General features: G+C 39.0%; 1 protein-coding gene across 3 annotated transcripts in view; it reads left to right on the top strand.

Moving 5' to 3' along the window:
- Nucleotides 1-26,119, top strand: part of LOC126471213 (PDZ domain-containing protein GIPC3) — a 292,460-nt gene extending 266,341 nt beyond the window's left edge. Inside the window, exons 5-8 of one of the 3 annotated variants that reach the window (XM_050099330.1) lie at nucleotides 17,572-17,681; nucleotides 18,357-18,438; nucleotides 24,310-24,489; nucleotides 25,591-26,119. In XM_050099330.1, coding sequence (XP_049955287.1) covers nucleotides 17,572-17,681; nucleotides 18,357-18,438; nucleotides 24,310-24,467 — 350 coding nt within the window. In that variant the 3' untranslated portion in view covers nucleotides 24,468-24,489; nucleotides 25,591-26,119. Of the gene's footprint in view, nucleotides 1-17,571; nucleotides 17,682-18,356; nucleotides 18,439-24,309; nucleotides 25,105-25,590 lie in introns of those variants that run through there. The other 2 variants (XM_050099331.1, XM_050099329.1) reach the window with 2 other exon arrangements.
- Nucleotides 26,120-26,626: the final 507 nt, after the last annotated feature.

The raw sequence follows: 26,626 nt of genomic DNA, 5'->3' as shown, positions 1-26,626 counted from the left end.
TTGGCATCTCTCAATACTCACAACGCAGCCCTCTCACCGTCATCGCGATGCCAGCACCAGAATGGACGCCACCAGGAGACGTGCCCATGCAGGAACCGGAGGACCATCCTCTGTCAGAGTACATCTACTCGCCTCCTCCTCCTCCAACAGATGCTGACACATCGCCCATGTCTCCTGTCATATCAACTGGACTTGCCGCAACGGGCAGATTGGTGCATGGGGCCCCAGCAGATTCGACCCCTACGTCTCCTGTCATCTCGACCCGTTATCATCGGGGACACTTCCGTCCGTGCGGGAAGCCTCCTCCTCGAGACTTTACGGCGAGTCAAACAACGCCTATGGACGTTAGCCATCTCCAGGATACTTCCATCAAGACCAGTGCAACCATTTCAAAGGGGGGAAAAGTGTTGTGACTCGCCGATTATTCAAAGTGCCGCCGCGCAATCACGCACGTCCTCTACGTGCGGCGCTGTCTGCCAGCCATGCAGCAGCTGCGCCACCTAAGCGGCCAGCCGAGCAGCGGCCGCTAGACTGAGACTCAGTGTTTAATCGAATGCCGACTTGTTGACAGGTCCACTTACTCAGTGACTTATATGTGTTGTTCGAAATATATGTGTTAAATTTGAAGATTTAACAGTATCCAATTGGCAGTTCAATAGTAGCTTTCTCTCCTGTGTTGTCTGTAGTGGTAGCAGAGCACAATTCCAGATCAATGACACTGAGCTGTCCTTCCTGGACTTGTTCCTATGTGCATACCTTTAGGGATGAGTTATGGGTGCTCATGATTATTAGTGATCCAATGTTCTTCTTGATCACCTAGAATACTTATGATACTCACTGTCATACAATTTATTTTGTGAACATGAGTAGCTTTTTGCAATCTACAAAAGCTTCATGGTTTAATTGGGAATCTCAAATGATGACTGGAAATCATGTTGTTGATGATGGGGGGGGGGGACAACTGTGTCTTCAAGGGGAAATAACCGCCATGAATAATATTTATGTGTGTTTGTTGAAATAGCTCCATATTAATCTGTAGGTCTGATCCTCTGTAGTTTCCGTGTAGTTTATGATAGCTTGTAATGTTCACAAGAAATCTCATACAAGAGTAATATCATGAATCCATTCTGTTAAAATGACAAATTCTAAGGGCTGTGTTCCGTCATTGGTGGTTGTTCTTCCAATACATGTTCCTGTTGCCTGGATGTATTTTCATTTGCAGCCTTCAACATGATTGCTTTCATATCATGGAACATAGTCTTCTTCAGTTGGCAAAGATAACCATTTGACATTACAGAAAACCAAGTCCCTGAGATGAATAGCACCTAGACAAGTTGACCACTGATGATTGTGTCAATGAGATTTCCTCTCATCCTCCATGGAGGATCTGCATCTGTGGCAGTCACACTTCCATAGATGGCTGCCTCACTTAGTTTTCCTGAATTTGGTGTGTAGGCAGGTGACTGGTACCTCTGTACAGTGACAGGGAACATCTACGGTGTGTTGGGGAGTGACCTCATCCAGGGTATGCCAAAGAGCCTCGGTCCACAGGTCAACTATAATCATCTCCAGTTGACAGGCACGAATATGACTGCTGCGACAGTTGACATCCTGTGACATAATAGTATTTGAACACTTGCCTCCTTTCTCTGCATGGCATCACAGTGAAAACAGGATGGCGTGTTGTCCTCTGTTCTCCAAACGTCTGTTCTCCTGTGGGATATTATACTTGCCAAAGGAGCTGGTCATATCTGCATTAGATGGATGCTGGGTTGTCATTTGGCAATGGTGGCATGGGTCTGAGTTGTGTGAGTCCATTCTTCACAGCAGTGTCACCTGGTGGTAGGGACTTGTGCCAAAGATTGATCTTCAACAGTCTGTTACCTCCTGATGTATGGGGTTAATGTCTGTGGCCACTGTTTCTTGTGTACTAGATCTAACTGTTATGGCTGCCATAAGATGCTATATTCTTCTCTTATAACATGGCATATGAGGGAGATGAGGTCATACTGGTCTTCCACAACTGTGATTTGGTCACATTTGCCAGTCAGTCATATCTTTTCCCTCCACTGATTCTTTTCTGTTATGTTTCCTTGACCCACTGTCACCATATGATAAATTATGTTGTTGTGACACCTTTTACATGAAAAGTTTGGTACATGTTTTCTGTGACTCTCTGAATCAAATGTGTGAGATTTTGTCGCCTTCTGTCATATTTAGATTAACATTGTTGCAAAGGGCTCAAATATTCTGCATGTAAGACAGTCTTTTCTCATTATTAAGCTGGGCTCTGTTCTTCAATTGATCTTCTACGAAGCAGACTTGCTGTGCATTGTGACCAAATATTTTCTTCAATTCATCCTGGAATTTTTTCCAGCTATTGAGTTCCTCTTCATTGTTCTTGAACAATTGCTGGGTGATGGCATCTAACAAGGGGAGGCCGCCAATTGTGAAATTCAGATTCGATTCATACTGCGCATAATAAAAGCTCATGGCCAGAGGTGTAATCTGGCAAAGCACCAAGATGCACTTCTCAGCAGTTGTCGAGAAAATGGACAGTTAAAAGAAACCGTTGCGGTGAAATACTCTCTACGATTATTAATTCTCTACAGCGTCGTGGCACAGCGGTAAGCGCTCGGGTTCGTAATCCGTCGCCGGATCGAATCTCGCGCTATGGAACCTTTTTTTAGTATTTGTTTTTTATAATTCAAATTTTTTATATATATATATATATATATATATATATATATATATATATATATATATATATATATATATATATTTTTTTTTATTTTTTTTTTTCCCGGCAATCAGTTGCAACAATTATGCATGTAATAAGTTGTTGAAAGTCGTTTGTCGTGGAAAAACTGGTGACTTCGAACATCATTATGTTTTCCGCAAACAAAGTTGTATTTCACAAATGTTATTGTCTCCGTAATGTGAACCACGTATAGTTAACGGAAGACGTAGAAACGATATTCCGAAACGAATACGTATAGCGTAAGTCAAACGTTCGAACTAGAATAGAGATCCCACGAACACAAATTTGCTGTGGCAGGTATGAAATATAAACTCCGTTACTCGCTCGTTACACTTGAATGACAGATGTTGAATGGGCCGAAACGAGCCACCGCATAACAGCGTAGTTGCCTGCTAACTTCGAAAGAAGGGAGATGCGGTCCCTAGCGCAACTTATAACATTGTCGAAAATCAGTGCGGATGGGAGAGCTTTGGTACACCCTGTTAAACAAACGGAAAAATGGAGGCGGTACAATTGGAGAGCGATCCGCCTTCACCAACATGCATAAGTTGAATTACAAAAAACTAATAATAAAAAAAATTGCATGGCGCGAGATTCGATCCGGCGACCTTCGAATTATGAACCCGAGTGCTTACCGCTGCGCCAAACGACGCTGTACAAAATTATTAATCGTCGAGAGTATTTCACCGCAACGGTTTCTTTTAACTGTCGATTTTCTCGACAACGGCTGAGAAGTGCATCTTGGTGCTTTGCCACATTACACCTCTGGCCATGAGCTTTTATTATGCACAGTATGAATCGAATCTGAATTTCACAATTGGCGGCCTCCCCTTGTAAGTAAAAGTATACATTTACCAAGAACATCATGTCCTCCCACTTGTTGTATTTGACGACTCGGTCAAATCCATTCAGCCAATACATTTGGTTCTGACCAACCTATCTGGAGAACACTGATGAGCACCTTATCTATACCTGATTTAATGCTGGTTCAGAATCCACTGATCTCCTGAATACACAGACCGTGGGAATGATGGATTGCTTGTATTCCAGTTCCTGCCTGTGTAGGCAACACCTTTCATGTTGCCTAATTGAAGCCATGGTGGTGTAGATGCTAAGTTCCTGGCATTTTCACAAAACAATGTCACATCATAACCACAATCAAGTCCATATTCCATATCTGAAAACAGAATCATCAATGAAATACAATGTTTATCACTGAAGCACATTTATTATGAACACCAGCATACAGCTAGAACAGAACTGACCTCTTGCATGGAAAGTGCTAGTACTTATATATACATCAAAATACTAGATTATACATACATTACAAACATGTGATATTTCAAGTACCTTCCAGAACTTGTAAATACTAAACAACAAATAACTGTGGGTGGATTTGAAGTGGTGACCAGCAGCACGCCAGCCAGCGACACAAACCCACTACTCCACACCAAATGCATTAGAGCTCACAGCAGTATACCTCAGTCTACAACCCAGAAGAATTTTATCGAATCTGATTCTGTCTGAGAAAACCTACAAACATACATAATCTCTCATAGCATGAGTAAAATTCTTGACCTTTTGCATGGTGTCACCATGACATTATTTAGCTGCATGTTACATGTAAACTACCACTGTAGCATTGTGTATGAGATTCAACTCCTGACACTGATGATGGAGAAATTTATCATGACATTGAGTTCCCTGTTCAGTCTAACATTAAAAGAAAATATGAATGTACCCAAGAATATTATCATGTGGATAATACATTTATAAATATCAATTTGTAATCACTAACAGCCACAATTTCCAATCATCTATGCAGAAATATAGTATGACACTGGAAAGAGTTGACTTTAGTGCCAATGCCTCTGAAATTGTTTCAACCACCAGTAAGTTTGTGCTGTGCCTTTTGAAACATTACTAAAGATTTATTATAACCATTTGAATTGTTGGCATAATATCCTCCAGTGCTGCACCAACCTCATCCTTTGAATCATTGTCCCATAGTAGTAATTCTGTATTGGGTGTGTACATAGCTATTATTGTCTGAGTCCAAGATCACTACTCATTTTATTTAATTAACATTGCATTTGCTGCTACCACTGTATTTACCAGTAACTAGTTCATACCATGTAGAAATAGTGCCACCTAAGCCCGCATCTCGTGGTCGTGCGGTAGCGTTCTCGCTTCCCACGCCCGGGTTCCCGGGTTCGATTCCCGGCGGGGTCAGGGATTTTCTCTGCCTCGTGATGGCTGGGTGTTGTGTGCTGTCCTTAGGTTAGTTAGGTTTAATTAGTTCTAAGTTCTAGGGGACTTATGACCACAGCAGTTGAGTCCCATAGTGCTCAGAGCCATTTGAACCATTAGTGCCACCTAATTTATGTCTTCATTACAGTACTGAATCATGCAATACGATGGTTCATATACTAAAATTGGAACAACACAGAAAATATTAGCATCTCTCTACTCCTGCTTTGCACTTACGAGGGCTGTGTTCAAATTTCCAACAATTCATTCTGATTTAAACCTCCAATGGTTTCTCAGAATTCCTTCAGATGAATACTGTGATGGTTCTTTCAGAAAGACTGTGGCAGTCCTTTCCCCATCTGTGTCCTATCTAAACTAATTATCTATTTCTAATTACACTTCTTTCTCTTTAGACCTTTTAAAACTGCAATGTTGCTCTCAAGCAACTATGTTTTCCAATAACCACTGGACTCACATTCGGGAGGACGATGGTTCAATCCCGCGTCCAGCCATCCTGATTTAGGTTTTCCGTGATTTCCCTAAATCGCTTCAGGCAAATGCTGGGATGGTTCCTCTGAAAGGGCACGGACAACTTCCTTCCCTAATCCGATGAGACCGATGACCTAGCTGTTTGGTCTCTTCCCCAAACAACCCAACCCAACCCAATAACCATTGTAAGTTCTGAGAATCTCTCAGTGAGAGAAGAGATGGAGCATTTTGTAGCTACCAGAACTGTCAGACCAAGTAAAAAAGAGATAGCAGCTTTGAAAGTCAACTTGATATGTCAGGATGTAATAGAGAATGTTGAAGGGGAGATACACTGATCTTCAGCACCAGTCTCTGCCACCAGCTGAATGCACAAGGAATATTGTGCATGGCCAACGCAGACTTATGCTGCAGCCATAAAATGACAACCCAGCACCTGACCAATGCTGGTACAGCCAACTCCTATGCCAAGTATCATGCAAGCATTTGGAGGATAGAGGACAACATGCTGATGTGTTTCCACTATGGACACCCTGGACACATAGTAGGCTACTGCAGAGAAAGAAGTCATATTTTCCAAGACTACTGTGCCCCCATACATCAACCATCACAACAGTTCTGTTCACTGCAGACAATTCTAATTGACCTGCGAAATGAAGCTCATCACTGTTCCCTGGGAGAGATCACTCCCCAACATGTTGTAGCCATTCCCCATCGCCTCTTGCTTCGCCACGGACTTAAGAGATGATCATCTATGAAAGTGAGGCCACCACACAGTTATCAGGATGTCAGAGAATCTCACCGGTGTCGTGATTGGTGACCAATCTGTCGAGGCCCTATCCAACTCAGGCGTATCGTTTTCTGTAATGTTGAATGCTTATTGTCATCAGCTACAAAAAGGCTATGTTCCATGATACAAAAGTAATTGTACTGAAAGTTGCAAATTGGAAATACATCCAGCCAACAGGAACATGTATTGCAAAAATAACTATCAATGACAGAACACAGCCTTTCCAATTTGTCACTTTAACATAATGTACTCATGATGTTATCAGATGGGCCTTCTTTCAAACATCACAAGCAATAATAGATTATGGGAGACAAGAGCTACAGATGAATGAAACTATTCCTACAAGCACAGATAACAAAGATTGCTCATGGTGGTTGTTTGCCATTGAAGATGCTGTTATCCTGCTGTAATTACTGAGACAATTTTCAGTCATCAATCAAGATGCTTAACTAAACTGTAAAACTTCTGTTGATTGCAAAAAGCTGTTCAGCCCCACAAAATAAATTTATATGCCAGTGATGATCATAAGCATTGTGGCTGATCAAGGAGAAGTTTGTATCACTAATTGTCATGAGCACCCGCAACTCATCCCTTAAATGTATGTGCATAGGGCAACTGAACCAGTCCAGGAAAGGCAGCTTAGTATCACCAATGAAGAATCATGCTCTGCTACTATTACATATAACTCAGAGGAGGGGGAGGGGGCATGAGAAGCTCCTCCTGAATTGCCATTATAATCTGGCCTGAGTGAGCAACAACATTAGCAAATGATAGCCATTCTACATCAGTTTTTGGATGCTTTCTGAGCAGGAGTGGTGAAAAGATAGACCATACAGCCCCTGCTAGAACACCATATCAACACTGGGAATCATCCACCAATTAGTCAGCACTCATATGGAGTGTTACCAGCTGAATGACAGATATTCCAGGAGGAAGTGGAGAAGGTGCTGCAAAATGATATTATTGCCTCTTCAGGGAGCCCTCTCCTGTGGTCCTTATGAAGTTACACTCATAAGCCGAAACATTATGATCACTGCCCACCATTACATTTGATGCTGCCTGGTGGTGTTGCAGGCATGTGATGTGGTGACAAACGTATGTAAATGGAGCAGACAAGAATGGGGATCACATTAGTGAAAATATGGACTGCAAATGGGTAAATCCATTAAGATAAGCAACTTTGACAAAGGGCAGATTATTACTTCACACAACCTGTGAACAAGTATCTGAAAAACAACAAAGCTGGTTGAGTGTTCATATGCTACTGTCATGAGCATCTATGGAAAGAGGTAGGACAATGAAACTACCGCTAGAGCTAAATGGTTGGACGTCCACAACTTTTTACAGAACGTGGGATTCAGAGCCTTTTCTGCTCTGCAAAGTGGTATAGATGGTGATCTGTGGCATCTCTGCTGAAACAGTACAATTCTGGTGCACACAGAAGTGGTTCAGAGCACACCATTCATCGTGCATTGTGGAACATGGAGCTCTGCAGCAGACCACCCTTATGAGTTCACATGTTGACCCGACATTATCAGTTATGATTGCAGTGGCTGCAGGACCATTGGGATCTGTCTGTTGATCTATGGAAACATGTTGGCTCTTCAGGTGAATCATTTTTGGTACATTAGGTCACTGGTCATCTGCACAAATGCCATAATCGAGGTGAATATTGGCTCAAAACATGCAGTGTGTCATGGATGCAGGTTGGTGAGAGCAGTATTATGCTACAGGAGACATTCCCCTCCACTTGTGTGGGACCTGTGGTAGTAATCAAAGACACGCTGATAGTTGCAAACCATCTGCATCCCTTCGTGCTTCATGTCTTCCCCGACAGTGATGTAATCTTTCAGCAGTATAACTGTCAGCATCTTGGAGCCAGAACAATACTACAGTGGCTTGAGGAGCATTCTAGTGAACTCAAGTTGTCTCAGTGACCAAGTTTGCCTGATGTAAAACCTGTGGAAACCATCTGGGTCATTATCAGGCGTCATTCCCGCATATGCAAATCATTGACCCGGTATTTACGTGAGTTACATGACCTGTGCATAGACATCTAATGCCACATACCTCCACGGACCTACTAACAAACTGTCAGTTCTGTGATACACAGAATCAGTGAGGTATTTCATTCCAAAGACAGACAAACAAGCTATTAAGCAGGTGGTCATAATGTGTCGGCTAATCAGTGTAGTTAGTTAGTTAGTTTGTTTCATGTTTAATATATTGTTTGCATGATAAATCATTATGATGTGGAAGGAGTCATTTTACATTTGCTTCGCAAATCAGTTTGTAAATGTGGCTACATACTAGACATTTATAAGGTGATCTTTTTTATTTTCCTTAATTATTAAACTTACAGATGTGAGTTAGTAATTTCTATCCACCACTTTTTACACAGCACATAGCAGTTCATCTATGGAATAGAAGTTGCCAAGGAGAAATATTTTCAGACTGCAAATTTTACTTTACCATCTGTCAGACATTTTAAATCACTGGGAAAGCTTACAAAAATTTTAGTTGCAGCATTGTGCACCCATTTTTGCATTAAAGACAACCTTAATGTGGAGTAATGTATGTTATTGTTCCCTCTGTTATTGTAATTATGTACATCATTGTTCCTTTTGAACTAAAGTGGATTAATTACGATGAACTGCAGGAGGGAATAGATGTACTGCATTGCATTCAAACCAATTATTTGAATAAAAATAATAATCAAATGCTTTTCATTAGATATAGAAATTTAAAAAATGCTATATTAGATGAGATTCAAACCTACAACCTTCAGTACATCAAGTTTGTACGCTAGCCATTGCATTATTACACAACAGTGGGTAAATTAGTTATAACTGTGGTTACCCAGTTGTAACAATGAATTGCACCCTTCAAAAACTCAGCCTCATGCAATGTGGTTCAAAGTTTCTCTAATGTAAATCAATCTCTGTGATTATGATAACTATATGTGACACTAAATCACATATTGTGTGGAAGTATCCAGTAATGTCTGGTAAATGTGTATTTTGTCACCATTGTTTTGTGTGTGATGAAATATGAAATAAAAGTGCCAGACACATGATTCAACATGAAAATACACCAAGAAAGATAATAATTGGAAGTGAACTGACCAATTGTTGTGGCAGTTTGGTAACCATGAACAGTTTGGTCATGAAGTAAAGCGCTCTTGGAGGAAACCGGCGCCAAGGCATAAAGTGTCAACTATCAAGTAATTTTAATCAGACTGTAGTATGGCAGTGCTCAGTAAGATGTTGTACCGAGAATATTATGGTTATGGCATCCTTTATAAGATCAAAGGCAATGTAATGTTATTGGCATGGCACTCAGTGTTAAAGATGAGTCATCCCAGGACATGATTCCATATGATATTATTGAATGAAAATATGCAAAATATGTCAACTTGCTGATTTGCCTCTCCCAATATATGCAATTATTCTAAGAGTAAATGTGGCTGAACTAAGTTCGTTTTAGGAGTTTGAAATGTGCTTTTTCCAGTTTAAATTCTCATCAATATGGGAACCTAAGAATTTTGGAGTTTTTGCCCTATTTATTATTTCCTCACCATGTGTTGCACCTATTATTGGTGTAGTACCTCTTGGTACGCATAATTGAGTATGTTGAGTCTTTTTAAAATTGAAGGTGAGATCATTCACATAAAATCCCTCAATCGTACTTTTCTTTTGTTGCTGTATGTATGCATGGATTGGCTATGATATTAGTGTCATATGCAAAAAGAATTAATACTGCTTGTTGTATATTAGACAGAAGACCATTTACATATATGAGGAACCATAGTCGATCTACGATTCAGCCTTGAGGAACCTCATACGTGATTTGTCACCTATCAGAATAATGTCCCTGGACTACACAGGTTGAATTACTAAGTAAAACTTTCTGCATTCTTTTGGTTAGATATGACATTATCCATTGGGTGGCTGTACCATTAGTCCCATAACACATCAGTTTCTCTGATAGAATATTGTAGTTCACAGTCAAATGCCTTAGACAGGACGTAGAAAATACCAACCAGCACTAATTTATTTAATGCTTGTAAACTCTGGTGAGTGAAAATGTAAATGGTATTCTCAGTAAAGCAACTCTTCTGAAATCCAAGCTATGATTTGCTGAGGAATTATTGTTGCTCAGGTGAGATACTGTCCTAGGATACATCATATTCTCAAAAAGTTTGGAAAATGGTGCCAGCATGAAGCAAGTCAGTAGTTACTGACATATTTCCTATCACATTTCCTAAAGAGGGATTTTACGATGGCTTATTTCAGGCTCTCTGGAAAAATGCCATGAGATGGTGATTCATTACATATCTCAGATAAGACCGGGCTATTTGTATGGGGAACGAATATTTAGTACTCTATTGGAAACTCCATGAAAACCACATGGGCTTTTATTTTTGAGGGAATATATAATTTTGTTAATTTCACAGAGAGAAGTTCGTGATATATTCATATGACTGAATTTTATTAGTGTTCGTTTTTCAACATAGTGCTCTGATTTTTCTCTTGATCTGTTTGTCCCTATATTTTCTAGTATATATAAGATATGACTATTGAATATATTTACTGCCTTTGATTCATCATTTACAGCCCTTCCATTTTGTTCAATAGTGATGTTATACTATTTTGTGGCTGGTTGTCCTGTCTCTTGTTTCACTATATTCCATATAGTTTGCTGTCATAGTTACTGTTTTTAATCATGGGACAGCATGTGGCATTTGTGTGTCGACACTCTGTGACAGAAAAAACCCACAAAGAAGATATCTATCCACTGACATGCATTGTTGCCACTGTAGACTGCTTGAAAGGAGCAAAATGTTTCTCAACTATGGACAAGCAGACAGGGTACTAGAAAATCAAGGTTGATGGTGATGACTTTGAAAAAACTGCCTTCATAACACCTGAAGGCCTCTGTGATTTTTGCCATTAGGACACTGTAATTCTCCAGTCACCTTCGAACTTATGACGGACAATCTGCTTTGATACCTTGAATGGATGATGCATCTTTGCTACCTGGATGACACTGTTGTTGTTGTTTTTTTTTCCAAATACATATGAAAAAAATGTAAACCACCTGACAACCATGTTGGAATGTGTTCAGATTACAGACCTCTGTATGTATCTGAAAACATCCCTCCTCACCGCCCAGCAAATAAAATATTTGGGGCATGTGGTGAACAGTGATGGAGTCTGTCTCGATCCAGAGAAAATAAGAGAAGCCACAGATTTTCTGACACCTAAACACATTTATGGCATGAGAATTTCTCTCAGAATGTACTCTTACTACCAGCAATTCATAGAGGACTTCAATACCAAGCCACATCCCTTGCAATAACTACTGCCAAATTTTCATGGAATGAGGTGCAAAAAAATCTTTCCTTATCCTTAAGGAGGCACTAATATCTTCTCCAGCCCTAGCATTGTATGACAAGAATGCTGAGGCAGAACTCCACATTAATGCTACCAGTTATGGGGTAAGAGCAGTTCTAGTGCAAATTCAGGATGTGCTGTAAAGATGATAACTTATGCTCCAGAGTATTCTTCGAGTCTTAAGATGAACTACTCTACAAGTAAGAAGGAGTGTCTTGCAAAGCTTTTTGGGTCACCAACAAGTTCCAGCCATGTTTATTTGGCAAGCCATTCACCTTTGTGACTGACCACCGTACTCTCTGCTGGCTGAGTGGCCTGAAAGAACAATCAGGTCAACTATCGAAACAGGCACTGAGGCTTCAGGAGCAGGACATCACAGTGATGTAAAAAAGTGGATGCAAAAAAATGGTTGCTGACCGCCTTTCAAGGAATCCTTTGATGGAACACAGCAGTGTGTATGAAATCTCAATGATCACCACATTAAATAACATTGCTGCTGAACAGAGGGAAGACCCAGCAGTGCTGAAAATCATAGAAGCCTTGAAGAAGGAGGAACCAACAAAAGTATAATTCCAGGTAATGAACAGAGCATTGTATAAGAGGAGCTATGATCCAATGGGATGGCAATGGTTGCTTATCATCCCAGCTCATTTACAGCAAGCTATTCTGAAGTATTTCCATGACACTCTAATGTCTGATCACCTGGGATTTGTGAAGCCTCTAGATAAATCAGACACAGGTATCACTGGCCAGGTCTCTACCAACCCATTAGACACTATGTGGGTCACTGTAAGGAATGCCAGTAACTTAAACATGTGCTGCAGTCTGACTATTTGAAGCATTGTGGTTCTTAATTATTTATCTTGTGAACTTGGAACTTGTTTTGTTGGCAAATGACTTCCATTTATTTTGTTTTTGGAGACTTTTGTTCTATTCAGACTCACAGGAACTTTAGAACTGGAAACAATTGTGGATTTCTCAACTTGAGAATAACTCTACATGGCCTCTCCCTCCTGAAACCCTTCCACCTTGGCTTGAATAGAATTGGATCATGTGGAGGTCACTCAGCTGTCTTTGTTCTGGAGCTGGAAGAACCAGGAGTAACCTCCAGAAATGGCACTTCCTTGGTGATATCATCAAATGTGACTGCAGAGAACTACAGACTGTGGAGCACCTATTGGATTTTCAACTGTGCCCTGCATCCAGCACAGAAGATCTTCTGCAATTGGAGTTGCAAGATTTTGGTCAACAATAGTGTAACTTGATTGTCCTTTCTTTCACTTAATTTTAATGGTTGTAACCATGTTTCTGACTCAAATAAATAAATGAATAATATGTCAACTGTTGCCTAATGCCTCCCGTGAAACTCTCCACAACTTATAGTTCTTTTACTTTAACCAAGTACCATCTCCATGATTCCCTACATTTTTAAAATTTCTTCAGTATTAATCTGCAGTTCATAACCAATACATTATGGTCAGAGACATCATCTGCACCTGTAAATGTTTTGGAGTTTAAAATCTTATTTCAAAATACTTCATGAGTTTTAGACCAAGTGTTAGCAACAATTAAATTGTGATCTGTGCAAAGTTCTACCAGGTAGCTCCCCTTTCATTTCTTCTTGTCCTACTATTCTTATTTTTCTTCCTTTCCCTACTGTTGAATTCCAGTGCCCCATCATGGTCAAATTTTCATCTTCCTTAGGTATCTGAACACTTTCTTTCGTCTCACAAATTCTTTCAATCTCTTCACCACATGCGGAGTTAGTAAGCAACATACTTGTAGTAGTGTGGCGGATTTTGGCTTCATGTCTGTAAGTTTGTCTTGGCTACTATAATGCATTCACAATGCTGTTCACAGTAGCTTACCCACATTTATATTTTATTTTTTGTTATTAGACCTACTCCTTCATTACCAATGGTTCATTTTGTTTTTATGACCCTATACTCCATTGACCAGAGATCTTGTCATACTTGGAACCATATTTCACTAAATCCCTCTCTATCTAACTTCAATCCATCCATTTCCTCTTTTAGATTCTCCATCCTGCCTTCCCAATTAAAGGATCTAACAATGCACACTCTGATCCATAGATGGTTAGTTTTGTTTTTCCTGATGACAACATCTTGCTGAGTAGTTCCTGCCTGAGGTTCTGAAAGGAGGACTAGACTATCTATGAAATATTTCACACAAGAGTATTCCATCATTATTAACACATAATGTGGAGCTACATGCCTCCAAAGGAAATAAAGCCATAGTTTCCCCCTTACTTTTTGATTATCAACTTAACAAGGCCATTTTGGTTAATGTTACAAAATCCGATCAATCAATCAACCAGACTGTTGCCACTGCAACTACTGAAAAGGCTGCAGTCCCCCTTTAGGAACCACAGGTTATTCTGGCCTTTCCATAGACACCCATCCATTGTGGAAGCACCTAGGGTACATGTGTATGTATTGTACAAGCAAGCAAGCCACTCCACTTTGGTAAAGACCATGCTTCACATATTATGGAAGCTGAGGAGGGGAGACGGTGGGGACACAATTGATATTAGGCACATTTTATGAAGAGTTCATAAAAATAATAGTTATCTAGTTGTGTACAAAATTCTGTATTATGAGGTGGCTTTTTTAAAAAAAACATTAACAATGTTATAACTTCAAGTCAAACAAATACATTTCAAGGACGACGCAATACATGAAAGTCACAGATCAAGTAAACAGAGTAAGATGTGTGTACACTTTAACAGTCAAATCATAACTGAGTCCAAGTCCAGCGGCCGCAGGCTGGCTGGCCGCTTAGGTGACGCTGCTGCTACATGGCTGGCAGACAGAGCCACATGTAGAGTACGCGCATAACTACGCGGCGACACTTTGAAAGATCGGCGAGTCACAACACTTTTCCCCCCTTTGAATTTTTTGCACAGGTCTTGATGGAGGTGGCCTGTAGATTGCTGACATCCATAGGTGTTGTTTGACTAGCTGTAAAGTCTCGAGGAGGAGGCTTCTCGTTGATAAAGGGGTGAGATGACAGGAGACGTGGGGGTTGAATCTGCTGGGGCCCATGCACCAATCTGCCCATTGTGGCAAGCCCAGTTGTTATAACAGGAGACATGGGTGATGTGTCTGTGTCCATAGGAGAAGGAGGTGAGTAGAGTTGCTCCGACAGATGATGGTCATCTGGTTCCTGCATGGGCACGTCTCCTGGTGGCATCAGTTCTTGTACTGGCACGGATATGATGGTGAGAGGACTGCGTTGTGACTAATGAGAGATTCCAGTATCCTGAGCGTCAGGTAGAGCCGAAGGTGGTGTAGCGGCATCCGGAACAGGCGTTGCCGGCACACAAGGCCGAAGCTGGTCCAAATGACGCACTGCAACACCCGTGTCCATATGGATTTCATACAGGCGTCAGTCACGGTGTCATAAGATGTGGCCAGGACTCCATTTTGGCTGCCTGCCATATCCCCGTACCCATACAAAGTCGCTGGCGGTGAACCGGCCAAGCGAAGGCACCCGCGGCCGTGAGGTGGAAGGCCGCCGAAGATGAAGTAGTGTGCGGGGCTGTCGGCCATGTAAGAGCTCAGCCGGGCTGTGGTCACCCATGGGGGTGAAAAGGTAAGAAGCCAGAAATTGGAGAAGCGCATCATCAGCAGAAGAAGTCAGGAGTTTCCTCATCTGAGTCTTAAATGTGCGGACCAGTCGTTTAGCCTCACTGTTTGACTGTGGATGGAACGAGGGGCCGTGACATGCATGACGCCGTGACGGGCACAAAAATCCACAAAATCGGAAGAGGCAAATTGCAGACCATTATCAGTAACAATAGTAGAGGGAAGGCCTTTCAAAGAGAAAATGCGAGCTAGAGCATTGGTGGTTGCTGCAGTGGTAGGCGACGTGCAACGGACAATGAAAGGAAAGTTAGAGTAGGCATCAATAACGAGAAGCCAATAAGTACCTAAAAAAGGTCCCGCAAAGTCAGCATGAATACGCTCCCAGGGCTTCTCAGGCGAAGGCCATGGTGACAAAGATGACTTTGGGGCGGCGGCCTGTGACGCACAAGGGCCGCAGGCAGCGACCATGTGTGCGATTTCAGAGTCGATGCTGGGCCAGTGCACATGATGGCGCGCCAGAGATTTTGTGCGAGAGACACCCAGTGCCCTTGGTGAAGAAGGCGCAAGACCGAAGCATGCAAAGATGCAGGTACAACAACATGCGGCGAAGCATTATCGATGGAAAGGAGGATAACACCATCCCTAGCCGTGAGGCGGTAACGCAAAGCGTAGTAGTTCCGCAACGGATCAGAAGTCTTAGTGGATGGTCGACCACAAATATGGGAACAGTGCGAACGACAGATTTGTAAGATACCTCAGCGTCAAATTGTCCCAAAAGAGAAATCTTCTGTTTATTGTAAGTCCGTAATTGCCTAGCGACAGGTGACAGGATTGGAGAACCAAACTGAAGATACGTCTGAGAATTGATGATAGTGGCAGCAGAACCAGTACCCACCTGCATGTGAACATCTTGACCAAGTATTTGGACAGTGAGGAATAACTTCCCTGAAAGGGAAGAAGTACAATTGACAGACAACACAGAATCAGAATCAGCATCATGTTCATGAACATCATGTATGCGGTTGGATTTGCAAACGGATGGCACATGACCCTTTTTTTTTGCATTTGTGACACACGGCCCAATGTTGTGGACAATCCTCTCATGAATGTTTTGTAAAACACTGCGGACATGAAGGAAGTTGCCGTGGGGTTTGGTGCAGTTTCTTAGAGGTTTGTTTATGGTTAGGCCGAGGCTGCGCTTGGGAACATACTGCGGCCCTGTCGAGGGGCGGTGACACTCCACACGCTTCGTCAACAGCGCACAGAGGTTGTACTTCCCCGACGTCACCCCATGCCTCTATTTGCGCTCCAGCGGTGCGAGAAATTTCAAAACACTGACCAATGGATAGGACTTCATCTAGAGCCGGATTTGCCAACTGAAGGGCATGTTGCCTAACTTCTTTGTCGGGCGCTGACTGGATAATAGCATCCCGTACCATGGAATCAGCGTAGGATTCTTTGTGAACTTCAGTAACAAACTGACTCTTTCGACTGAGGCCATGCAGTTCAGTAGCGCAAGCGCGATAGGATTGATTTGGTTGTTTTTGACAACGATAAAAGGCAACACGAGAGGCTACAACATGCATATGCTTTTGAAAATAGACGGACAGAAGTGAGCACATTTCAGCAAAGGACAAAGACGCAGGATCTTTCAAAGGAGCCAATTGTGACAACAACCGATACATTTGAGGTGAAATCCATGAAAGGAACAGAGACTTACATATTTGGTCGTCCGCGACATGAAATGCCAAGAAGTGCTGTCGAAGAGGTTTTTCGTAATCAGACCAGTCTTCTGCCATCTCGTCGTAAGGAGGAAGAGGAGGGAGAGACGACGAGAGACACCCCGCATTGGACGTCATGATGAAATCACGAATTGCATTTGTGAGAAGCGTTTGCTGTTCTATGAGACCTCGCAATAGTTGCTCTAAAGTAGCCATGGAAACATGTGGGTCAACGATGAAAAAGGAAAATTCACTACCTCGTCGCCAATTGTTATAACTTCAAGTTGAACAAATATATTTCAAGGGCGACGCAATACATGAAAGTCACAGATCAAGTAGACAGAGTAAGACATGTATACACTTTAAGAGTCAAATCATAACTGAGTACAAGTCTAGCGGCCACTGGCTGGCTGGCCGCTTAAGTGGCGCTGCTGCTGCATGGCTGGCAGACTGCGTCGCATGTAGAGGACGCGCGTAACTGCACAGCGGCACTTTGAAAGATCGACGAGTCACAACAAAAAATGTTAGTTTCAATAAGGAATTCCCTGTTTTGTTACAGCTCATGTCGGACCACATGCTGATCGTCGGAAGAACAAGAAACCTGCATTTGGCTCTGGGAAAGAAACAATAAGGTTCAGTGCTAATGGACCAGCCCAGATTCAGCCAGAGGTGAGTAAATAAAAATTCAAGAGTTGAAAATGGTAACCATTAACTCTAAATGAGTATAGCGACAGTTTAGAAGCATACTGTAGATGATCAGGTAAGTGCAGTTTCCAAAGGCATGCAGGTACATTCTGAAATGTACACATTTAACATATAAAATTACCGGAAAGATTTTGTCAGAATATATGTTTATAAGTTTTATGAATCAATGTTTTATTTTTAAACATGTTCAATTTAAGAAATTAAACAGTCAGCTAATTCTAATAACATGTTTCATGATAAGATGGATTTCAGGCTTTTATTCAGTCTCTTAGTACTTCTCTTAATACAGCTACATTTTTGTTGTCAGTTTGTTGACTGCATTTTGATTGTTGCAGCTTTGTTTCAGTCTGTAATCATTAGTTCCTGGTTTGATTCTTGTGTGCATATTATATGCTCTTTTGTACACTTTGGTATACATAGTTATGTACATAGAAAGCCTATTGATGCATGCTGCTACTGACTGCAGAATAAAAGACAGACAGCTGCAACATTTAAAATTTCATCACACACCTCAAACCAAGTAATTCAAATGAAAGGCTAGTTGCTGTATTTGTATGAGTAATTTAATCCACAGACAATGTGATCAACTTCTACTATGATGGATAAAATCGTCTTAACATGTTTTTTTACATTTTTCAGCTTGATGATGTAGCTAAAGTAGCTATTGACAAAATCAACAGTCTACTTGATTCATTTATGGGCATAAATGATGCTGAACTTGGTAAGAATGTTTTTAATCTATTTACTATTCCAGAGAGAAATTTGTTACATAATTTTACATGCATTGTGAATTAAATTAAATTAAAACTATTTGAATTTGTAGGAAAATGCTTTTGTATTCATTAATAATGCTGTTTGGTGGCTCACAGAAAATTAACTTGCCATTAATCATAGTTTTCAGCAGCTTGCTGTCAGGTACAATTCTGGGAGAAACAAGCCTATATATAATACTCTTAGTCAAGTACTTGGACATAATATTATTGTTCTATGGGCCGCTCAAACCATGTTTTTGGCATAAGTTATGGAGTGGGAAAAGCCTGATACTATATGCCAGAACAGAATTATTGCTCTGCAGAAGAGTTCATTAAAATAATAGTAAGAAAAATAGAGTTTTATTTTTGATAAAGGTTTCTGCTGCGCTATTTATTTATTTACTCATACTGATCACAAAGCTACATGACAAACTCATTTTGGCATTTTTGTCATTATCAAGCGTATCTGTGCAGATGGTATAATATTATTCCTTACAGCTATGTTAGTTTCTATCTTTACATTTGTGTCAGTATGCTTACATCTTACCTGGTATGACATGGTCCATATTGCATCTTGGAGAGTAAGTATCAGTTGTCTTTGTTATGTTATAATCATGTTATTTCTATCTGTTTTTATGTGTGTGATCTCAGTAAAATTATTTTTGACAGCTCTGGCTCCAGCGATGCTATATGTTTACAATGGAAATTACACTTCCCAGAAAGTCTGTGATTACATTTAATTTTTAGAGATAGTATTTTGTGGTTTAACATAAATAATAAAATACTATCTCTAAAAATTACACATAATCAGTGGCTTTCCATAAAAAATAAATTCTGATGTAAACAAAGAACATTGATGGAGTCAGAATTGTCAGAAAGTGGTAAAAAATAATTTTACTGAGATCACACAAATGAAAGTACATGGAAATAATGTGATCATAACATAACATAAAGACAACTGATATGCTCCAAGATGCAACATGGACTGAATCACACCAGCTAAGATATAAGCATAACATGTCATATGTAAACATAGGAATTTAAGTAGATGTAAGGAACAATATTATACCTACTATATCATCTGCACAGGTATGTTTGACAATGACAAAAATGTCAAAATGAGTTTGTTGTGTAACTTTGTAATCACTATGAGTAAATATATTAATAGTGTAGCAGAAACCCATACCAAAAATATGTCCTTCTTTGACCTCATGCATGCTATGGGCCCACTAGAAAAGAAATCACTGAAAAATGGAATTGTAACAGAAAGTCTTTTTAAGAGTAGTATAAACCCTCCTTTCATGTAGTATCTTTGAAACTACCATCACACTTTTTAGAGATCATGTGAAAGAAGAGAGCTATGTAATTATCTGTTTGTATGATGCAAGGAGCAGCATACTTTTAAGGAACATTTCACATTATCATAAAATATATGAAAAATAGCTGTGATACTGAGGTACCAAAATGATACAAATGTAACACAAGCTCTTAAAGAGTTTTAAAAAATACAGGGTTTCTCAGTAGTGGTAATGAATCAATTCTTTGAAGAAGAATTTTGTCACTTGACATTGCCACCATATTTTGCATATTCCCACTCACTACTGTTCTGTGGCACAATCTTCTGAGGCAACATAACAAAGGTCCCAAAAGTATTTATTCCATAGAAGTCTGCACAAAGTTGACAACTGAACATCTTGCAGAAGCTTCTTCAGGGACCAAAGAACTCTTACTCTTATGGGCCAATACGTATACTCCCTAATGATATTTGTGGTTAATAACAGGAATGAATTTAAGATGAATTGAGCAGTTTACCTGCACCATAGCAGAGGTAAAACTAATCTCAATATGAGTTAACCATTTCCAAAGTCTGTTATCTCCATGAAACAAATTTTTTCAGAATATGTACCCAGTAGATTCTGGTCATATGTAAAAGCTGTTAGTGACACCAAAGTTAGTGTCCAGTTCCTAGTGAATGTGACAGGAACTGAAATTCAGGGTAACAAAGCAAAAGCTGAAATGCTTAACACTGTTTTCAAATGTTTCTTTACTGTAGAAAACCCAGGACAATTGCCCCAATTGAATCCTCATATCACTGAAAAGTAGAATGAAATAGTATGAGTATCAGTGGCGTTGAGAAACAGCTGAAATCATTAAAACTGAACGAAGCTCCAGGCCACAATGGAATCCCTGTCATATTCTACACTGAATTTGTGGCTGAATTAGCCCCTCTTCTCACTATAATCTATCACAGATCCGTCGAACAAAAAACCGTGCCCAGTTCTTGGATAAAGACACAGGTCATACCCATCTACAAGAAGGGTAGTAGAAGTGATCCACAAAACTAACATCCCATATCCTTGACATTGATTTTTTGTAGATTCTTAGAACATCTTCTGAGCTCAAACATAATGAGGTATCTTGAACAGAATGACCTCCTCAATGCCAACCAGTATGGTTTTCAAAAACATCAATTATGTGAAATCCAACTTGCACTTTTCTCACATGATATACTGAATCCTTTGGATCAAGGCAATCAGGTGGATTCAGTGTTTCTTGATTTCCGAAAAGCATTTGACTCAGTACCACACCTTCGCTTGTGGTTGAAAGTATGATCATATGGGGTATCAAATGAAATTTGTGACTGGATTGAGAACTTTTTGATAGGGAGGACACAGCATGTTATCTTGGATGGAGAGTCATTGTTGGATGTAGAAATAACTTCAGGTGTGCCCGAGGGAAGTGTGTTGGGACCCTTGCTGTTCATGTTATATATTTATGGCATTGCAAACAATATTAATAGTAAAATCAGGTTTTTTCACAGATGATGCAGTTATCTGTAATGAAGTACTATCTGAGAGAAGCTGCATAAATAGTCAATCAGATCTTGATAAGATTTCGACATGGTTCTGAGATTGGCAACTTGCCTTAAACGTTCAGAGATGTAAAATTTTGCACTTCACAAAACGAAAAAACATAGTATCCTTTAACTATAATATCAATGAGTCACTGTTGGAATCCATCAACTCATACAAATAACTGGGTGTAACACTTTGTAGGGATATGAAATGGAATGAAGACATAGGCTCAGTCATGAGTAAAGCAGATGGTAGACTTTGGTTTATTGGTAGAACACTGGGGAAGTTGATCAGTCTACTAAAGAGATTGCTTACAAATCACTCATGTGATCTGTCCTAGAATATTGCTCAAGTATGTGGGACCTGTACCAGATAGGACTAACAGGGGATGTTGAATGTATGCAGAGAAGGGCAGCAAAAATTGTCACAGGTTTGTTTAATCCAAGGGAGAGTTTCACAGAGATACTGAAGAAACTGAAATGGCAGACTCTTGAAGATAGACATAAATTATCCCGAGAAAGTCTATTAACAAGTTTCAAATACCAGCTTTAAATGATTGCTCTAGGGGTATACTACAACCCTCTACATAGTGCTCACTCAGGGATCATGAGGATAAGATTAGAATAATTATTGCATACACAGAGGCAAGCATTCAATCAATCATTCTTTATGCACTCCATATGTGACTGGAGCAGAAAGAGACCCCAATGACTGTACAATGGGATGTACCCTCTGCCATGCACCTCACAATGGTTTGCAGAGTATAGATGTAGATTTAGATGTAGAAATGAGAAAAAACCTGTCTCTCAGTTGGTATTTGGTTATATTGTTATTGTTTATTTATTAACATTTTCTTTCATATTTTGGATTTATATTTATACTTCCATAAATCACACCACATTATTTTTATTTAAAACAGGTATTGTGCTTTGAACATAACTACTTTTGGCACTGCAATCTGGATGCAACAGTTTCTGGAAATGTTTTGGTTCAAAATGATGGGTACAAATGAAAAATAACATAGACATTTCACAGTGTTTATTCCTGTAACAAAATTATTCGTGTCCACTAGAAAGAATAACATAATACATACCTATTAATTAATTTTTTTGAACAATTGCTGTCATCTCTATATTAAAGTAGCACATAATTATGATATCATTGCTTTTTACATCAAATACTGATCTGCTGTTCAACCTCATCAGGTAGCTCTTTAACATCAGAATCTTCAGCCAGTTCAGCTCCAGACTGTGTTTGAAAACGTTCTTGTGGAGTAAAAGTTCATTAATGCCCATCCAAAATGGGTCCATAGTGGTTCTGTAAATGGACTGTTGCAAGTTTGATTTTTATGGTTTTACCATGACACCTTTACGTATCTCTGCTGGTTTTTTAAACTTCCATCCAGTATTTAACCTTCTTGCAGATATTTTTACCTCAACCTATCTCAGACTTGCAGCTTTATTCCCCTCGAATAGTAAGAGTGCTGTGACCTTTCTTTTTAATTAATACCATATTTGAAGACTTGAACCAAAAGTGTCATGGAGAGGGAGGTTTCATGGCACCTTTAGGAGATGTCTTCAGTCAGCAACAAGTGCATCTAATCCAAGTTTGTAGATAGTCCCAAAAATTTACAATAGGGCCATAACGATAACTGAGGTTCAAGATAGTGCTTTTTGAGTATACTACCTTTTCAATCCCTCCAACCAGCTGTTACTCAATAATGTGTATTTGTGCCAAAATCCAACTTTACAGGTATACCAGTATAAAAAAATGTAAAATACAGAAAACTAAACAAACTAAAGTTGCATTTACCTCACAAGAGAAATTAACATAATGTTTAAAATGTATTCTAAATACGATTTTACAAGTGCACTGAAATAATGGGTTTTGGAAATGTGTCTTTTTCATAGCATTAAATATGCACTGAATAGAACTGATTTAGGTCCTGTATTGTTGTCCAAATTTAACGTCTACTGGAACTGTGCCATCATGGATATAACAGAGACTGGAAGTGCAAACGTTGGAGTTACTTTTATAACAGAAATAGCAGCTACTGGAACTTGGATTATGTTCTAAACTGTGCAGCATGCACCTTGCTCTTTTGGCATGCAGAAAAGTTAATACTGGAAAAAAGTGGATTTAACAGATTTTGGAAATGGGTGATTGTTATGCACTATGCATACCCTACCTACTGTTCAGAAGAGAGCTTTATACTTTAGTGCAAAACTCTATAACAAATTGTTGGTAGACATCTGGTGGTAAACTGAAAATCCCCAGATAATTAGCAACAAAGTAAATACCTCATTAGCAATTCCTTGTACAATTTATCTGAGTATTTTCACTCAGGGGTGCAAGTTCCAATGTATCTTGTATTAAATTGATCCTGACTTTGGCAGTATCCAAACAGGTGATTTGGTCTGTGTAAAATCATGTATATGATTTGTTTGAAGTATTACATAGAAGTAGCAACTAAGTAGTACAAGAGGAGCAGTAGTGGATTTTTTTTTTTTTTTTACAAAGCATTTATTTTTCTCCTAATATACATGTAAGCACTCGAGAGTAGATTAGTACTGTTGTTAGTTACTTTACAGGAGTAGCCTGCAGTGCTGCTTTTGCCTATTGATGTATAACTTGACTCATTCTACATACCTGACAGGTCTCCTTTATGATGTTAACTTAGTGTTTTATCATATGGGTAAATGATTTCATATATAACACCACTGATAAAAGACCACTGAAATTAAAAGCATCTCTTCTGATGATATGTCTCTATATATAGAAATGACAATGTTTACTTTGTAAAATTGAGATATGTCATGTGTTATTATATGTGCCAAAGCATGTGCAGGCAGTTGAGACACTTCATGACATCACTGACTTAGCCCCATATGAAATATACATGTGAAACACAAATAATCTGATAGAATTTAATAAAATAATTTTTGCTTTGCTATTACAACTACTGAAATTACTTTAAATTTTCAGCTACTCTGATATGGGAACAAGCTCAAGGAAAAGCCAACAGTATGGATTTTGCTGAAGCAGTTGACAACTCAGAACTTGAAGAATTTGGGTTTTCTGATGATTTTATCATCGAGCTTTGGGGCGCAATTACTGATGCACGTTCTGGTCGCCTGAACTGAACAGTAAAAACTAACTCTTTATGTATGTAATAATGTAAGTTTTAAATTTAAAATTTGTAAAATATGAAGGATTACTGAGCAGTATCATAGTAACCTACAGCACTTATTTCTTGTAAGCCCACAATGGGTTCCATTGTAATGGTCAATTTGAAAAGAGCAGCTGAAAAGCATAAACATGTAAAATGTTATTCTATTTTTAACAGTTGGCTTGAGATGTGGCATATTATTTACACTGAATCAGAATTACGGTCTCCTTTGTTGATATTTTCTGTTACCTTGAATCTACTTGCTACATGCCCTGTTTTATATAGAAGTATATTTTAGTTATTTCCAGTGTGATGAACTTTATTTATATGGCATTCATGGAGCATAAGAAACTCAATGTTATTTATTCCCACACATAATGATCCCACAATTTACATTTGACAGGTCTTATTGAGGAAAACTGTAGTCTTGTCACCAAGACTTGTTTATAAAATACACATGAAAAATTTAAATCTTAAAGAACATCATTCATTCAGTAGAGTGTGTTGTTGTTGTTTGTTTGTGTGTGTGTGTGTGTGTGTGTGTGTGTGTGTGTGTGTGTGTGTGTGTGTGTGAGGGGGGGAGAGAGAGAGAGAGAGAGAGAGAGAGAGAGAGAGAGAGAGAGAGAAGTTGTGTATTGGAAGAAATTATCAGGAATACTGAAGAGAATAGCAGTTGTATGTTTGGCCCCAAAATTAGTTTCTTGTGCCACTAACCACTCTGAAACAATCACTACTTTAAGGTTTGATTTATAATAATACTTGAAAAAATTTCTTAAGAAATGTTACAAATGCATATAGCTCTGGAGGCATACAGAAATAGAAGAGTAATTCAGTCTCATGTAAACCAATAACTGGAAAGCTCAAATTAGTTAAAAAAAGTATGCGAAATGAAATTTAACAATTGTATACAGCAACATGACTTAAATGATGGCAAAACAAAGAGATCTATAGATTTAATGAAAACTGAAAAAAATAAATGGTTGGGTAAAGTTTCAGTGTTAGCATCTCAAATACATTTTGTGTATCTTTTTATAATCTCACTTTCTATAAGACTGGGACATTGTCATCAAACTTAGCATATGTATTACATTTTGCAGATGACTGAACAAAAAATTTCCATCAATGAAGTCAAAAGTAGCAAATGGAAAGCAGAAATCAAAATAACAAAGCAACTGTGGTAATAGCATTTCTGCTGTTTTATCAGTGCAGACAAAACCAGTCGTTTCCTCTTTTATTACAACTATCTTTGCCAGCTGATTGTATAAAAACTGATTCCTATGCCTTGTTCATTTTACTCTCATTCAGTGCAGTCATATATGCTCATCATGTAAAGTATGCTACTGCAGGTCTAAGAAATAAATTTTACACTGCACAACTTTCTATTAAATTTTATTTTGATATGAAAGTATCTTTCTGAATGTGTGTAATGTATTTTCTTTCAATATTTGTAATATTGTTGGTTGTACTGTACATTAATTCAATGCCTTGAATTTTTCACATGGTATTTATTCTTTAATGTAATGCACACATGTACATAAAATATACCACATGAATACATTCAAATGTGAAACATAACTGTGTGCTTTCTTGTAAGAAAAAATAAAATAAAATAGAGCAGACGAAACTGTGGATAAATGTTGTTTTGCTGTACAGTCTACATTTTAACATTAAATAAATTGCTTTAATTAAAAAAATCTATGTACAGTTTTAATAATCTACATTTAAACAAAGTGACATGAAACAGTAGATCAAAATTAAATTCTGAAAGCAGACATATTCAATTATTTAAGTGTCTGACACATGATTATAATTTTCTGTGGACGACAGAGGCAATGACAACTTATTGTGACTGATTTGATAGCAGTGCAAAAAAGATTTTATGAGAATAAGGGATGACCTCAACCTAGGGTCCGAGTGACCTGTATCCCCCTAAGACCCTTTCCAAACTTCCTCAAAGAGTCACCTTTTCTGCCTGAAACGAGAATCATTAAAGTACTGATAGTAAGGTAAGTGCTGGACAATGATTATGTCTTACTGTGATTTTCAACTGCCTTTAAGTTATCTTTTCTCATAAAGTATTATAAAGTGTGATTATAATCTAAGACTGAAAGAAATTTCTATAAAGATCCCAGG

The sequence above is a fragment of the Schistocerca serialis genome, chromosome 3 (genome assembly GCF_023864345.2).
Source record: "Schistocerca serialis cubense isolate TAMUIC-IGC-003099 chromosome 3, iqSchSeri2.2, whole genome shotgun sequence".
Taxonomy (NCBI): domain Eukaryota; kingdom Metazoa; phylum Arthropoda; class Insecta; order Orthoptera; family Acrididae; genus Schistocerca; species Schistocerca serialis.
The sequence above is the reverse complement of the archived record's forward strand: the minus strand, read 5'-3'. Positions and strand labels throughout refer to the sequence as shown.